Source organism: Thermobia domestica, chromosome 6 (genome assembly GCF_964235325.1).
Source record: "Thermobia domestica chromosome 6, izTheDome1.hap1.1, whole genome shotgun sequence".
NCBI classification, from domain to species: domain Eukaryota; kingdom Metazoa; phylum Arthropoda; class Insecta; order Zygentoma; family Lepismatidae; genus Thermobia; species Thermobia domestica.
The window spans coordinates 58,836,113-58,854,606 of NC_137459.1; the positions used below are offsets into that span (position 1 = coordinate 58,836,113).

An 18,494-nucleotide genomic window follows, 5' to 3' on the forward strand; every position below is an offset into this window, starting at 1 on the left:
AACAATGAATTTTGGTATGGTGGCGTTCCAAGTTATTGGAGCTTACACTGTGTACTCACCATATTCACAAGAGACGTGTTCAAGGATAAATACTCGATGTTCTAAAGTATTCTGAAAAAATACGAAGAACACAGGGATGGCATTTGGGGATGCAAGGAGCGACAATAGGTCCCCAAAATTTCATAAATAATAGCTTATTCTTCTTTCCATATGTAGAATAGCTGAATTTGAGAATAGTATACTAATGAAAAGCGTAAAGCTAGGTATGTATGAGAGTTAAACTTTCTTCCTCCAAACAAAACTGAAATTTGCTCTAGTGATAAAAACAGTTTATGGACCGCGGTGGCTTAGTGGTAGAGCGTTCACTTCTGGTGCATGAGGTCCTTGATTCTATACCAGCTCGCGCTCAGTGAGGTTTGTGGTGGACAAACACCGTGTGCTTGGGTTTTTTATCAGGGTGTCTCCCGTTTTCTCCCACTTTCTTCATTCCACCGTTTCACTAATTTCTCATCACCACTATTTCCTATATCCTAGCCGGCACAATCGTGGAACGTTAAACTTAAAAAAGATTTCATTTCTTCAAAACACAGATTCAATCGTTTAAATGCAATGAATACATAATGAACATTAAAAAGCTAGGTACACGTTTTGTCTCAGTTATCAGACCTAATTAAGTCGCGTAAGCAAACTTCATACAACGCAGGTTTACCAAGCTGTGCAGAAAACATTGCTCGGGGCGTACGAAATACAATAACTTGATATATACTGTAATATACCTGTTTATAAAGACGCTTAATTACTTTTCTGTCTCTCTTTTTCAAATAAATATTTCAGTTTAAAAACAATAGTACATGCCAACTTTATCAGTATTTTTAAAAATGATATTTTAAACAGAATAACAGATACTAAATTGGGTTAAGTGACAAAACAATATAAAGGTCTATTTTATTTACTCACTAACATTATATAAATACAACATATTTTAGTACTAAACATAATAGGCACGAAAACTTTAATGTGATTTAGTTTCACACATTTTGTAGAGAAATGAAAATAATACTTTTTAAAGAATTATTTTTATTATTTCTTTGAAACTTCTAATCACAGTTTTTTCTTATAAATATTTTGAAAAACTTTAAGAAAATATATACATTTCAGTGTACGCTAATAAAGACTTTCAGTATAAGTCTTCATACTTCAGTATCCTATAGTTCTAATTGGTAAAATATTAAAAATAGGTTTCAGGTACCGTTGAGCACTCAATAATATAACATCACAACAGAAATGTAGCATATTATACCTGACACTAATTACATTACTGTTCTTTATACTCACTATACTTTTTTCTTGAACACCTACATTTGTATCATACATTAAACATCTTACATATAAATAACAGCTGTGGTGAAACAAATTTGTTCAATATATTTAATATGTACGAGGAGGCTTCCTAAAATAAGTTTCCCTCTCATTTTCTCCAAGAAAGCGAATTGCAATGTGGGAAACAAGAGACAGTGGTTGCAAGCACAACACATCCAGACACAACTGGCTATCGTTCGCCCGCGATCCTGCAGATGGCGCCATCGCTGCACCTGCGCAAAATGGAGACAAATCTCTCAGGTTGAGCCTGGTAGCTATGGAGAGAAGGCATGTTTTGACGTGGTCAAAGGAGGAATTGCGAGCGGTTGTCTGCTATGAATGGGCACGTATCGGGAGCAGAAATACATAACCGCCTGATGTTCTGTTGCTGGATGACAATGCGAGACCACTAAGCGACAGCAACGCTAAACCATATTACAACTCATGGGTGGGAGCGCCTTGTTCATCCGCCATACAGCCCTGATCTCGCACTCAGTGACTTCCATCTGTTTTCGGCTTCGAAGATTCTAGGCGGCAGGCACTTGGGAAGCAATGCTGAAGTCACAGAAACGCTTCTTCCATGTGGAGAGCTATGAATTTTTCCCGGAAGGGTTTTTCAAGATTATAGACCGGCATGACAAAGTGTCTCAATGTACGTGATACTTACGTGGAAAAATAAAGGTACGTTTGATCTTTAATTGCACATGCTCTTTTTGGTCGTGCATTCCCACTTTTGTCCATAGTCGCCTGGGGAAATTTATTTTCGGACTCTCCCTCGTATATATAATATATAAATATTATTTTCATACCAACAATGACTAGATCTTTAATCATCAACCTTTCGTTAGAACAATACATAAATGTATTTGAGCAATAACACAACAAATTACCCGTATACAGAGTATAGTTCTCTCATCTCATCGCTGCCAAGCTAATTAACTATATATAGCTTAAGTTACTTTTCTTAATTGGTTTTAATGTTACTTTGCTGTTTCTGCTTAATCGGCTGTGGGTCAATTTACACCAGCATCATCCCACAACGCTCTGTTTCTTATTGATTTATCTGGTGTTGGCATACCAATATGTTCTATAAGTCTGCAAAAAGCACAGTCGCTGTCAGGATCTTTGAATGCCATATGAGAACTATTGTTGAATATATTATAAGCTGCTGCATTCTCTGCGAAACTATAGGTGGTACAAGCACTGCTATATTGTTCATTAAGCAACTTAGATGGTAACGGTAATTTTCTAGAATGGGAATGTGATTGTTCTGCAGCTTGAATATTCATTTTTGTTTTTTCACTACTAACATTTGTGTTCTCAGAATCTGTTAATACGTAGCGTAACACTGACTCTACTATAGAAAAATCAAATTCCAAGGAACTGTCTTCATTTTCATTGGACATTTGTACTTCATTGTGCACTGGCTGCTTTAAACTGGAAATTTTCCAACTATGAGATAATGATGTCTTGGAAGAGAGTGTCACTTCCTTAGAATTCTCCTCAGAATTCAAGTCAGGTAGTTCTTCTCTTACGAGTTGGTGGCAACATGAGCCACAATCACCAAGTTCCAGACACGAAGAATGCAAAAAGTTTGCCGATTGTTCCTGGGTAAAGTTTACGTTCGTCGGATTGCTCGTTTGACCACTAATTTCACTTTGGAGAGTATATCTGTGGTTTTCGAGCCTCACAGTCCCGTATTGATTATACTGTGAAGTAGGGTAAACACATGGTGTTAACACTACTGGGTGATATAAACAAGAAACACCTGTACCAATATGCTGTGGAAAGTACATCCAGTGACTTGAATATTGCCCTTGTACTGTTTGAGGTAAAAAGTAAACTGAAAATTGAAAATTCCTTTGCGGAGGAAATCCAAACCTATTGCCGCAGTATAAGTACCTATTGTCTACAGGCGAAACTGGATTGGAGACAACTGGAATTGCCTGGAAATAAAAGAAAATAAAATTTCAGCAACTGTTATAAAACTGTTTTAATAACAACCATATTTAAATTTGAATAGAAATGCTAAATATAGGAATCCTTGGTTACAATTATAATGTAAAAGAATGATGGAATATGTAAAGTGATATCTTCCCTACACCCCACGTTTTGCGAATTATATATTATAACAAAAAGCACCAACTCTATGCGTTTAAACCTGACATATTATCGTGACTGTGATGGAGGTAAAAGGGACCATTGAGGGTCATGCACAAAAAAGTATACTAAAAGTATTTGTTAAATATGCAAGTAAACAAAAATTTTATGAATGATTACAAAAATGGATCAAAAGATTCGAATCTTGACCAAGAATTTTAGAAATAATCAAAAAAATGCATCAAAGATTATGATCTTGACCAATAATTAGCTTTTGGATCAGGGGCCACAAAATTTTTGAACGGCCCCTAAATCGATTTTTCGTATTTTCTACGAGATAAGCACATCATAATGAGTTAAGTTATAGTTTGGGTTTGGCTACACTGTATGTAGTTCTCCAGACATATGGTGTACAAGAAAGTTTCTGATTGAAATATATTGGATCTTTTGATCCAAAAGTGTTCCATATCTGCAAAATAAATATTATTGTAACGTTCATGTTTGAGTTAATAAACTCAATGATGCTCCACCATGAATTATTCTCGAGCGTTCCTTTATTCCCAAAGCCTAATCAACTGAGCACATACTGTTTATTCTTCTAAGGCTAATAATATCAAATTACAGTGTATTAGGAAGTACTTGGAAAGAACAAAAAGAAAAACAGTAGAGTTTTTTGTATCGTTATTTTAAGTAACAAACATCCTCTAACAATAAAGTTCGGTGAATGAAGTCGCTGTGCTCGACCTGGCAACACTGATGCAACGAAGCACTGCACACGAGTAGCGAGCCGCCATAGTGGATCCACCGTTGTTCAGTTGTGAGTCAACTGTGGTCTGTGTGAGAGGCGTTTTACCAAGTGAGTGTTAGTGTGTCCGATTCTAAACTGATAACAGTAAAATGTACGAACAAAGGATCAATATGAAGTTTTGTTTTAAGCTTGGCAAGACGCCGAAAGAAACCCATGATATGCTGGTACAGGCAGGGCCGTGCCGTGGAAAATCAGCGTTCGGGGCGAGAGTATACGACGGAGCCCCCATACATATATTCCAAGCAATTTTTACTATCTTTTTCCTTTTTTCTCCCGAATTTTTCGCCCCCTTACTTCGGTGCCCGGGCCGTCGCCCAGCTCGCCCCCCCTTCACGACACGGCCCTGGGTACACGTTTATGAAGATCAAGCAGTATCCTTGAAGTGTGTTTACGAGTGGTTCGGCAGTTGTCGAGGAAGACGGGATAGTGTTTCTGATAACCCCTGTAGCGGAAGGGTGTTAAGCTTTCGCACAGACGAAAACATCAAAAACGTGAGGACATTTATCACGAACGATCGCCGATTAACTATCCGAATGATTGTTGAGGAATTGAATATTAGCCGTGAATCTGCGAGACTTATCCTCACCAACGACTTAGGAGAAAATGAAAACGTGTTGTCGACTCGTGCCACATTACTTGAGTAATGATCAGAAGAACGCACATGTTCTTGCCTCACAGAATTTTACGACGGATCAAAATCCAAATTCCTTGAACTGTATTGTTGCTGAGTATGAATCCTGGTGTGTGAGGTACGATCGGGAAAGAAAACTTCAAAGCATGGAATGGCGTTCTTCTGCATCACCTTATCGGAAAAAGGTCAAAGCAGAAAAATCACGCATCAAAACGATGCTAATCCCCTTTTCTGACACTAATGGTATAATTTACAAGGAATTTCTACCTGACGGAATAACATTAAATGCTGCTACGTACGTTGAAATTTTGAGACATTTCGTGTACAAAGGGTACGACCCCACTAGTCACAACAAGGTTCATGGTTTCTGGTTCACAACAATGCTCGCCCTCAGAAAGCCAATATCGTCAGACAATTTCTGGCCCAAAATGGGGCGGTGCAAATTGACCATCCACTAGATCTGAATCCTCCCGACTTTTTCCTGTTCCACGCCTCAAACTCGCGTTGAAAGGAAAGAGATTTGACGTTATTCCAGACATACAACAAAACGTGACGAGAATCCTGAGCACCATAACGAAAGAAGACTTCTCAAAATGTTTCCAGGACATGTCAGGCGTGCTCAGCGTTGCATAGCTGCTGGAGGGGACTACTTCGAAGGACAGTAAGGTAAGTTTCATTCATATTGTATCTACTTTCTATTTACGGGATCATTCATCAAATTTTATTGTCAGAGGTTGTATACAACTGATGAATGTTCCTTAAACTCTAGTGTACTTGTAAAAAATTATTGATTATTATTGTGTCGGCAACTTTATCTTCCCCACCGTGCACCAATGACGGCATGGGTCACGACCTTTCTCCAGGTCACCTGGGTTTAAGTTCGGTTTCTCAGCAGGCTGACTCACAGAGACCCGGAAGCAGTGGAAATATCTCCTTTACAGGATTACTGCGGAACATTGTAGTGCATTAATACTGTCCACTAGTCAAGCTTCAGCACTGGTCGCTCACAACGATTTGCAATAGACCACTGACCCAAGTAGATTGAGAAACTCCGAATATTTGAACCATCTGAATCTACCTCTGGTCTGTTTCATCTACAGTCACTAGATATCATCTTAATGTCTTCTCACATCAGTTACCGATACTACTAAATGAATTGTTTAATACAACATGCAACCACGAAAAAGGAGGATATAAACAAAAGAAAAGTATCCTTGTGCAAACGTTATTAAATAACACTGTTCAACAAATTTTGATCGAAAGTATGTAAATTCTTGAAATTGCGATTTTTACATTCATTTAAGCATAATATGAAAAGAAATGATAATAGAAGAATTTTCTTAGCTCAGGTTGTGAAAAAAACGCCCTTGTACAACAGTAGCTGTATATATACAAATGTATTAATATTTATAGAACATTTAAGCAAAATTCTTGTAAAAACCTACATTTCACTTTTTTTTTATCTATTTCACTGTGATGTGTAGCTGGGGAGTTAAGAAGTACCCTAACCTATAGCTTTCTATACCTTTGTACTTCCTTTTTCAAAATTGCGCAAATACCAGTTTCACAGCGATACAGAAAATAAAGTAACCGTGGTCAAGTTAAACATTAACAATTCCGTAATAAAAATCAGTATTAACATCAAAACATGAAAAATATGTACAAATACCTTTTTGTGCAAGAACTACACTGCAATGTAGACAAAAGTTTCAAGTGATCCCTTGTACAGGATTATGTTTATTTTATTTTGAGTGTCTTTGCTTGGCTTGCCTTTTGTAGGTTACATCTGGAGCATCCCTTGCAATAGTCCAACAGTAGTCGGCCAATATGTTAGAATTCCACTTTCCCTCATATCTCTTCTCCATGGCTGCAATATCTTGATGGAAACGCTCAGCATGTTCGTCACTTACTGCTCCACAATCTTCGGGAAAGAAGTCTATATGTGAATGAAAAAAGTGGAGTTTCAGAGACATATTGCAACCAATATTTTCGTAGCACAATAACAACTTTGCTACCAGTTGTTTGTAATTTGTTGCTCGCTGTCTTCCCAAGAACTGTGAACAAACACTCCTCAAGCTTTCCCACGCAGCTTTCTCCTCACCTTGGAGAATTTAGTCGAACTTGTGATCTTTGAATAGTTGCCTAATCTGTGGCCCTATGAAAACACCCTCTTTAACTTTGGCATCACTTAATCGAGGGAATTGTCCTCTTAGGTACTTATAGGCCTCATCCTCTTGGTTCATGCTCTTAACAAAACTTTTCATAAGACCTAATTTAATATGTAGAAGGGGAAGCAAAATTCGGTTACGATCTACCAGTGGTTCATGCTGCACATTTTTCACTCCCGGCTGAAGAGTTTCTCTGGTACTCCAATCACTTTTACGGTAATGAGATCCACGATCTCTACTGTCACATTCACATATAAAGCAACAATACTTTGTATACCCTAACTGCATACCTAGCAACAGTGCTATTACTTTAAGGTCACCACAAATGAGCCACTGAAAATCGTAATATTTAATGGCTTGAAGTAAAGGTTTCAAGTTTTCATAAGATTCCATCATATGAACTGCGTAACCTACAGGGATTGAAGAAAGTTCATTTCCAATATGTAAAAGCACTGCCTTTAAACTCACCTTGGACGAATCTATAAAGAGCCTCCACTCCGTAGGTTCGTAATTAATTTTAAGTGCCCTCATGAGACCATTTACATCTGTATATGCCACAAGTGTGTCTTCCATAGTAAAAAATGAAGTGAACATCTCCCTATTCCGATACACTGAAATATTTACTTTTTCCTGCAATAAATTCCATTGCTTTAAGCGCGACGCTAAAATTTCGGCATTGCTTTTCGAGAGGTCCAAGTCTTTGATTAGATCACTTAGTTCCTCTTGAGTAAGTCTATGTGGTTCACATGGAGGTTCTTCTACAACAAACGTAGGGTCCTTCGAAGTACTTGATTCAGGAGCTTCAACTTCTTGATCATCATTAGAAAAAAGATCGTATTCTTTAGGTGGGTCAGCAACAGGTAGTCCTTCTCCATGTGGAACAGGGCGCATTGCAGAAGGAATGTTAGGATAGATCAAGGCCCGCTTCTTCTTCGTGGAAATTCCCTTCTTGACGGAAGGAACAATACAAAAATAACAGTCTCTGATGTGGTCGCTTGGCTCCCTCCAAATCATGGGCACTGCAAAAGGCATTGAGCGCCCCTTCCCATTAATCCAATTTCTTAGATTGCTGGCACAAGTGTTACACACAATGTGGAGTGCCCAAGATTTATCTTGGTCTACAATTTTACAACCAAAGTAATATTGATAGGCTTTTCTTATTAGTGGTGTTATAGTTTGCTTTTGTGAGGAAAATGTCACTTCCCCACACACGTAGCAGAAGCTATCCGCACTGTTTACACAATTTCGCGTCATTTTTGTTTATTGAAATCCTCAAAATGTCACTTGAAATAGTTCCGATAACTACTTAAAAATACACATTCGAAATACCAGTATTTTTGCGTACTTGTAGTTGTATTTTTATGTCCTGCACTACACAAACGTCACACCGAAAACGCTGATAACTGCACTAAATCTGTCTTTTCTAACAATAGCAGAACACTACTGAGATAAGGAACACAATGAAACCAAGCGTTCATATAATTTCTCCAGTGTTGCCGGATCAGTGTAACATTTTACCCCAAACGAAGCGAATATATTTATTTTTAAAGCGTTATTATTAGACATGCCTATACAACGAAAAGTAGAGCTAAAATTCGAAAATAACTTTCAAATTCGTGATCAGCACCACAAAATCAATAAGAATTAGCTGATTTTGTTCAATTTACATTTTCGTTATTGAACAGTGTAATCTTGGTATTTAATACTGTTTTCGTTCAAGAAGAAAACTTTTTATTATTATTATTATTATTATTATTTAAGAGGCAGAAAATACTTCCAACTATCATCTGGTAGTGCCTATTGTTGTCCTGTTTGAGAAAGAAGATCTGGGAATTTCAAGTACATCTACTCGATAAAATGAAGTGAAATGACATCTTTCAGTTTAACGTCTCACATTCATGCTCTTTATGTTAAACGAGATGATGATTAAGGCAAGTGAATGATGATGGAAGAATTCCTTGCATGAGAAAGTGGGAGGAACAGGAGTACCTCCGGGAAATCCCACGGACACGATGTTGTCCACCACAAACTTACTTGGCCGGAGATCAAACCACGGACCTCATACACCAGAGATAAGCGCTCTACCACTGAGCCACCCTACCCCCCAGCATCTACTCGACCACTCAACCATGCATACGTTAGCAGTGTTTATTTCTGAAATAAATAAATAAATTAATAAATCAATCAATTAATAATAATAATAATTTCCATTGTTACACTAACTTACGTTAGTGGTAAAGAACTCATTTCAGACGGAAGGAATACTTGGTTCAAATTTGGACACATTCAATTTTTACTGATCGCACTTGCCGAAATGGAGACATGTAATTTATATATGTTTTATACCGAGAAAAGTTTTCTTTAATAATATATTATTGAAAGAATCAGTGCTAAAATTGAAACAATAACTGTTTTTCTATGTATAAAGTCAAATACAACAGTAATAGAAAATAAGAAATAGATAAAACAAAACGACTTTCAGCAATTTTCGTAATGTTCAGTACTTAGTTTAAGAAACAATACTGATGTTTAAAAAATCACTACAATTATGGCGTTATGTTTAAACTGTAATAATAAATGAGTTTTACACTAAATGTACAGAATTTACCTACAAGGTTACTCAAAAGTCTTGATGCATCCCTGTAAGTGGAAAATGAATTTGAATGCAATCTGCACTAAGGCTATTGAGGCTGTGTCTAAGTGACCTGACCACCATGACGGGTATCTTGAAGTCCGTCATATTTAATCCAACTGTTTTTGTTTCAAATGGATGTGTGTGTCGTTTGAGGCTAGAAAGTCACAAAAAATAATGACGAAATAGATGTCGATTTATAGATAACTTTATTCATAAACAAGTGATTCAGGTGTCGAAGTGGGAGACCAGTAAGTTCATGGTTTCCTCGTTTCTTTCGTTGCAGGTGAATAAGAATGGCACTATCCTTTCAGCATTACACTCACATGGTATTAATGATTTGTGTATGCAGTACTCGAGTGATTGAGACCGAGTTTGATTGCTGAATCCTGAACATCCAGCCATATCACAGAGTACTTTAAAATTCTGACCAAATTAAATGAAACAGGTTCTATGCATAACGTTCCAAGTCGCGTGGGGTGTCCTGGAACTGCTACAAACTAGAAAGCATCACCTTCTATTTTGGCAACATTTATCAATAGCTTAACCCGCAGTATCCGCCATGTAGCACGTGTCAGAGGTACTGTGAGTCAAAGTTCAATCGTACAGTCCATGTACTACAACCAGTGGCATCATTGCAAGCTGAAATTGCATCAACACCTAACCGAGGAAAAACCCGACATATCATTAGAGCTCTGCCCATGGGTCCTGAAACAATACCATGTGAATTCTCAGTTTCCGCTTGAAGTGGTGTTCAGTGTCTAGGTACTTTCTTCCTTAGAGCTAAAAAAAAAAAAAAAAAAAAAAAAAAAAAAAAACCCTACACTTGTCAAACGAGAACCCGATCTGGACTGGTGCGTGTAAGTGTGCAAGTGGACAATAACTTGGTAACCGATAAAAAAATCTAGAATATTATTTCAGGGTGGTTTCCAATACTTATGTATAGAAAAGATACATTCCCAAAGTAGTTTCAACATCACGTTGTGCCTCTGCACTATGAGATGCAAGTCCAATAGAGGTGAGATCAGTAGTTCTCTTGCCACTGGATCGACAGGTAGGTAGAGTAGCTACTACGAAACCAAGATCTATTTTAACTGTGACAATATATACAATTATTATGTATAGGTCAAAGTCATTAGCATCTATTAATTAGAGTAGCGCATAACCCTCGCCTGTGACAGCGTGGATCCTGATGTACTCAGAAGAGTAGACGAGAACTGGGAAAATACCTTTTGGTATATATCAATCATCTCATTGAAAACGTACTACAACTACTAATGTTCCACATTGATATCGAATCCCTCTTACAGGAGTAAGTTTACCCAAAAGCTGAAATTTGAATTGTGTTTTTGGTGATTTTCTAAACTCAAACAACATATTAAGCAACCCCCTTCATATCTATACTGAGATATAAAAGAGTACACAGATAGATATTCACCAGATCTAATCACGTATGAATTTTTTTTTTTACTCAAGTCAGGGGGATCACACATTCTAGAGGTTCAAAAAGTACATAGTATCTCAAATGCCCTCTTACATTAGACAACCCCAGGTTGCATGCTTTTATTCCGTGCAAGGAAGGACACTTCTGTTTGAATATAATAAAGTTGATGTGACGAACATATTCAACGAGCTCCTCCATGGCTAACCATTTAGCGTTCGTGACTTGGGCGTGGGAGACCCTGGTTCGATTCCCGGCAGAAGCTCATGTTCGGATTCCCCGTTAATTAGTAGGTCCACCTCTTAAATAGCCTCGCTGCTGAAAGGGACGTTAAACTCAAAATCAAGTCAACTCAACATATGAATACAAGAAGCACACAATTGATTGATTTGTATTTGCGCCTTTTGTTAAGAACGAAGCTGTATAATACGACACCTTCATTTTAAGTAGGATTTTTCCAACTGTAGTACGATCAGTGCTCGCCCACCATGAATCGAAACGCATGCGTTCTCACTACTAGAATACTGAGGCGGGAACACTTTATAAGATGTACACGAATTGTCATACGGACAGTAGAGGACATGTCTAATAGGGATGGCGGACGGGACATGTAGCTCCCACAAATCTTTAACAAAATGACCTTCGGATAGACAAGAATATGATGAAACGATAATCTCACATAAAGAAGATCATTAAAGGATAAGTAATAGCATTTGTTACTGAAATGAATTAGCTTGGAATAAAATTTACTGTTAGTTGTCAGGTTCTATGCCAATGTACTTTAGTTTTTCTAAGGCGTATACTTAGTGGATATGAATATAAATATCATTTTCGTTTCAACATCTCTATCTAGCAACAAAATCAACAAAAGAATTGAATAAATTTAGAAAGTGAGTTATGACTAGTTTGAAAATAATCCAAATCCCTGCACTGATTTCCAGGTTACAAGGGTATATCCAGATATTTGATTCAACCTGTATACTATTCTACACTCTGCTTATAGAAAATTGTGAAATTAAAAAAAAAAAAAAAATGATCCCTCTCTCCCCGTATAGTCCGAGGTTGGTCTCAATCACATTCAACTTGAATTACCGATTATCTATTGTAATGTTAATTTACCACTGCTGATACTATACTGCAGTTCTAATTTATATAATCATTTTTTCTAAAGCTGAACTGCAACATCGTAGAAACAATTATATATCTCATTGAACTGAATCTAAAAAGAAGCATAACCAGTAAAGCTATCACGATCATATTTTCGACGTTCAGAAAGAGAAAACAGTTAAATTCTTACATTTTCGTGAATGGAGTTTCTGCTACATTCGAATATAAAATGGAGCTCCTTCTTGGCTAACAGGTTAGCGTACGCACCTTTAGCGTGGGAGACCCGGGTTCGGTTCCCGGTAGGAGCTCATGTGGTTTGGACGTAAAACTCAAAATCAACTCAATCAACTCGAATATAAAATGTAGTCTATCATTGAAAAGTATTTTGTGTTTATGTTTACTGCTTCGATCCCGTATAATTAGATTTTTTTTTTTTTTTTTTTTTTTACCACGAGATGGAAAGTCGATTCTCTCTCACTTCAGAGAGGGCTTTATTCGGTATTTCTACTTTGTTTAGTACTCGATAGTAATAGTAGAAATCAAATTTTGTATTTCCTATTCGTACTGACCTAACACCATGGTTTCAGACGCTAATATATATATATATATATATATATATATATATATATATATATATATATATATATATATATATATATATATATATATATATATTGACAGGCAACTACTAACTGAAGACGATTATAACGAAAAACGGCTGTAGTTTCCTCAGTTCCATAGTTGATTTTGAACTTCTTTGCCGACAATGATAGCATAACAGTCAAATAAATTGTAAGTATACTCTTACAACACTATGCTGAGTAACTTTACCTAGTTAAATACTAGTTAATATAGTTATGGGTACTAAGACAAAAAAAAATGAAATCTTTGAGTTTTACGTCCCACGCTTATGCCGGTTAGGCTAAAGGAGACGGTGATGATGAGTAATGAATGAAATGGTGGAATGAAGAAAGTGGGAGGAAACGGGAGAACCCCGAGAAAACCCACGCACACGGTGTTTGTCCACCACAAAGTTCACTTGGCGGGGCTGGGATCCAACCCGGGACCCCAAGCACCAGAGGTGAACGCTCTACCACTGAGCCACCGTCGGACGTAAAACTCAAAGATTTTATTTCATTTTCTAAGTTTAGCTATCTTAGAAAATAGACTACGGTAGATTAGTTGAGTACTGTAGGGTAGAGCAGCTTAACCCTTGGAAAATCCTGCCTTTTTAAGGTAAATTATAGCCTTTCAATTAAGCAGGTACTGGTTCATACCTTATTTTTTTCATAGTAGAGCAACCTTTCGAACGATATCATTTACAGTTCACTATCATGTCCCTGAGGCGGGAAATTTTAAGAGAAATCGTTTTTTTAGATTACTTTTAAATTTTGAGCCCCCCAGTGATAACGCAAGACCTCAAAATCAAACGAAAATACTAACGGGTATATTGAATGTGTGTACAAAATTTTAAGCTTCTATCTTCAATAGTATTTTAATATTTGCAAATGAGCTAAGAGCTTCCTCACAATGACCCAGATTACCCGAAAGGACCCTGACGAAACATAAACATTTCCTGAGACATCCCTATTTATCCTTGGGTCTTGTTTAGTACCTTATTTCTCTGCAGAATAGAATACCCTTTCAAACAACACCACTCACATAATTCTATCATGTATCTGAGGCGGGAAAATCACGAAGAAAGGGATTTTTGTTTTTAAAAAATCCCTTTTTCCCCTCTGGACCCCCCTGTTTTAACGCAGAGATCTGAAAAATTTGAATTATACTAAGGGGTACAGTGAACATGTGTGCAAAATTTCAATCTTCTAGGTGCAAAAGTAATAATAAAAATAGGCCTAACGAAAAAATTAAGTTGTGACGTCATCATCCCTATGTGTCGACATAGGGCATAAATCATACGTAACGTGTTCTACAGTTCCTCCATACTTTCCAAAACACGAAAAGAGATCTATAAAACTTTATTAGTACTTTTTAATTGGCTAATGAAGATACTACCCTACCGTAGTTAAAACGACAGAATATCTTAAGAGGATTAATCAAGTAAACTACCGTAGGTTAAGTTAGGTAATTAAAGTAAAGAGTAGAGTAGGTTAGGTTCGGGTTGGGTAGTGCAGTAAAGTAGGTTAGGTTTTGCATTTACAAGCACCTTAATGTGGTTTTTGTAGTGACACGAGTTTTTATAACATGTGTAATGGTTTCACACTAGTTACTTTATACTTGTAAACATGAAATACATTTTTTATATCATGCAAAAATACTAGTCGGAAAATAAATTTGTTACACAATCGTTTTTAATATACATTCACGGTTTTTTTTTTAAATTTAAACCGTAAAATTATCATTTTTGAGATCAATATTGTCAACTTGCACCGTTATTTTATTATTACTATTATTATTATTATTTGTTGACACTTTCTTAATCTATCCCTTATGAGGCATGATGGCTTAGTGGTAGAGCTCCCAAATCTGGAGTGACCCCAAATCTGGAGTGGAGAAAATTGATCCGATTATTTTCTAAAAAAATAAATAAATAAATAAATAAATAAAAAAGCTGCCCTCCAAACAAATTCTCTGCCCCTCAGCTTCCCTTCCAAATAAGTTAAACTGGCGTCGTCATTGTTTGCCGTCAGTGAAAAATGTTAGGAAGAACTGTAGTAACTAATAACGCTATTAACTACTACTGTAGAAAGACACGGTTAGATGGGGGAAGAGCAGACTTTGCCGTAGCAACGGGGCCCGAGCTGTTAACGGAGGCAGAGCCGTAGACTCTCTATGCAGTATCTAGGCCCCATGATTAATCTTTACTTGGACTGTTTACATCCCAGTCCGGCACTACGTAATGGGCATAGCACTAAACTTAAGGCTAATACTCCGCTGAAGGTGGCTGCGGATTAGATCCATATTACACCAGTTTTCAACGTTGGATTACTATTTATTTGTTGTTATTTTGATATATCTTACCCATAATTACTACTCTTTCATTTCCATTGTTCACTTTTAACTGCTAAACACAATTATTTATTATTTTCATGCTTTTTTCTCTTCGCTAGACAGGTATTCATTTGTATTTTATTACAGTACAAAATTACTACATCCCAACAGTTGTGTTGCAACCTATGCACTATTCAGAAATAACCAACAATGCACCCTTTCCTTCTCACGTTTCCAAATAATCTACTACAGTATTATGTAAATACATTTTTAGAAAAGGTCTGGGGGCAGAGTACCTTTTCAAATGCATGTCCCTGGGATATCAAAAGTTAGAAAACACATACGAAAAGACTTCTTTCCTGCACTAGGTTGACACACAAGGGGATAATTATATTCATTAAATATGAACTTCTCTTAGGAGGAAATGTATTCTTAATGCTTTACATTAACGGTGCAGATTGACTATAGGAGGGCGTAGTATAACTACAACGTATGCACGTATGGCATAAAAACTGCAATACATTAAACAGGGTTTAACTTAAAAACACAAACCAACTTGAGCTAGGTGGTCACTACAAAGCACGAGTACTATCTAACCGAGTGAGGGTAGCAGGCGTTCTTAGGGAGCAAGCACATCAGCGACGGCGAGTGTACGCATAAATGAAGATAGTGGGAAAACATTATATGGCATAAAAATACATGCCTTGCGTGTGCCATAGTTTTGTGACACTTCTATGATCACTTTGCACACTGCCTTCACATAGCACTTCACTTCATCATGTTTCTTATAAAGTGGCACACGCTAAAGAGCATACTTTTAATTTCGTGTTTCTACCTTATTATACATCTAAAAGATAGGATCCCGATATTTTGATTACTTGTACAATTCTAATGTGAAATGTAACATACTTATTTCGTGGATTTTACAAATTTATGCCTCCATAAAATGGTATAGCACTCACAATTTTGCCCTATTTCACCACATTTGGTTTCTGCTCTATATTTCTATATTTCCCTCCATCACTGCAACACACACATCCTAGTTTAGTTAATAAGGTAGTGCTTACCTAGTATCGCATCAATACAAGAACTCATATATTCCTGAATTTAACTTAGACTTACTCTGTAATTAAATCACCCTACACTAATAACCTTTACTAGCTTTTTTTGTTTCTCTCATGCTGACATTTCGTCTGATTCTGTTCATTTCTTCGTAAATTTTGAATGTCGGAGTCGCCGTCTGCGGCAGTTAACCCGTACTACTTGAAGTTTCATATTTTCATAACAGTTTACATTACTTTATCTCCTATCATGCGAACAAATTTTGTTATTGATATATTTTCATCGATTTGAGCTGGGTGTGCTACATTTCTTTCCATTCATTTCAAGAAGAGTTTAATCATTTACTTTCTAATTAGCTTCATAAGAATATCCAAACCGTTTATTATTTCCGAGTACAAGGATGCATTTTACGTTGTGATACCGTAATTAAAAAAAAAAAGCGTTACCTATACCATATTTTTAGCCCTATATTTTGCAATATTTCTAGTCCGTTAACAAAGACAAAGACAATTTGAGATTTCTCGCTTCACTTACGATATAATTATTGAAACAATAGTATACACTGTACTTCAAGATCAGAAAATAATTTCATTGTCTGAGAAAATGAACTTTATATAAATCATAGGTTGAAATATATTTACATACCTGCATTTGTTGAAAAGGCATATATATAAATTGTGGGAACATGCTTTAACTTAGGCCTATATGTTTCTTGATCCAAAATCTCTACTTTCTTAGCCCAAGCTCTAATTTAAATTATGCTCGACAATTCGCATGACAGACAAAAGCTTCTTCAGCTATGATTCCCATGTTCTATCGTTTATTGTTTTTGGACGTAGTAAGTACAGCGCCAATAATTGACTAATCGCAATGCGCAATCAGTGATTGACATTATCTTCTTTTATATTTATATTTAATAAATGGTGATGATTAAAAATAATTTATCCAAAACTTTTGCAAAGTTTACATTACGAGTTCATGTCTCATGTCAATATTCTTATTTTTCAAGTGTCGACATTTATGTAACAACAATGTCGCAAAATTGCAATATACTGTCATCTGGTAAGTTTTCTTGGATGCCCTCTGTTGACTTGATGAATAGGTAGTAATATGGGTTAGAAACCGCAGATGAGCTCCAAAATTATAAAGTTTGCAAGAAAATGAACAGAATTATAATTTAAGCATCAAACAAAGAAAGAAAGATAATCAACATCATCATTGTAGATTGGCTAATTCGGGAGGAGAAAAAATAAGTTTAATTTTGGACTATATGAAGGCGCGTAGTAATATAATTTCAGGTAAACTGACAACAGAGCATATGTGTCAGTGTTTCAAACCAACGGTCTTAGTAACTAACTTAAGAAGTGTATGATGCAATAGGGAAGAAAAATATATAAATATAGAGCAGAAGCGCATTAAGTCAAAGTAGTATGTAAATCAAATATGGTTGAGATTTACTTTGTTAATATAATGGGATACCTCTCATGAGACAATATTTGGATATCCAAAAACAATTCATTTGTTATTCCACAAAGACCAGAAATGCGCCACAGGAACAGCATCGCCATTTCAGGTTTTGCTTTGGGGAAAGGAGAAGACTCTCTAAAATACACAAAATTCAGTAGCGGACCTATCCCGGAGTCAGGGGGCCTTGCCCCCAGTTTTCTGAGTTACAAAAATAATTTAGCTTTTATATATATATCCAAATTTAGCTTTTATACAGGGGTGCCCACAAGAGGGGCTATGACGCAAACTGCATCATTGAAATATTTGGGGGGGTTAAAAATCTATATAAATATGTTTGAGGAGGTGTAAAAATTAATCGAAAATATTTTTTTTTCATGGAAGAACACCTACGGATAGACAATTGAGGTGGGTGCGTCATGGACATGAGGGGGGGGGCACCACTGTTTTATATATATATATATATTAGCTTTTATATAGGAAGGCTAACCTAATCTAACTTACCCTTACCTACTCTACTCTACTACTTAACATAACCTTCGGCACTAATCTGACCTAAACTACTCTACTAAGCTAATCTAATCTACTTATGTAAGCCAAGTTTACGTGAGGCACAATTAAAATATGAGCGTCCCAAAGACATCCTTTGAACATGCAAGAAAAAAAAAACTAATTAGTCCCAGGATCTACCAGAACATGATAATAATAAGATATGCTATAGTTACAAAAGCTACACCTATGCAACACATACACTTAAGAAAGGAGAAGTG

At 36.4% G+C, this 18,494-nt stretch overlaps 1 protein-coding gene across 1 annotated transcript; it reads right to left on the reverse strand.

The window, feature by feature from the left end:
- Positions 1-1,167: 1,167 nt before the first annotated feature.
- On the reverse strand, positions 1,168-17,046 carry LOC145687674 (uncharacterized). Its single transcript, XM_081761131.1, has 2 exons — positions 16,906-17,046; positions 1,168-3,305 (listed from the first exon to the last, which is right to left on the reverse strand). Exons 1-2 carry the CDS (start codon positions 16,945-16,947, stop codon positions 2,373-2,375), a joined length of 975 nt encoding a protein of 324 aa, XP_081617257.1. The 5' UTR covers positions 16,948-17,046; the 3' UTR covers positions 1,168-2,372.
- Positions 17,047-18,494: the final 1,448 nt, after the last annotated feature.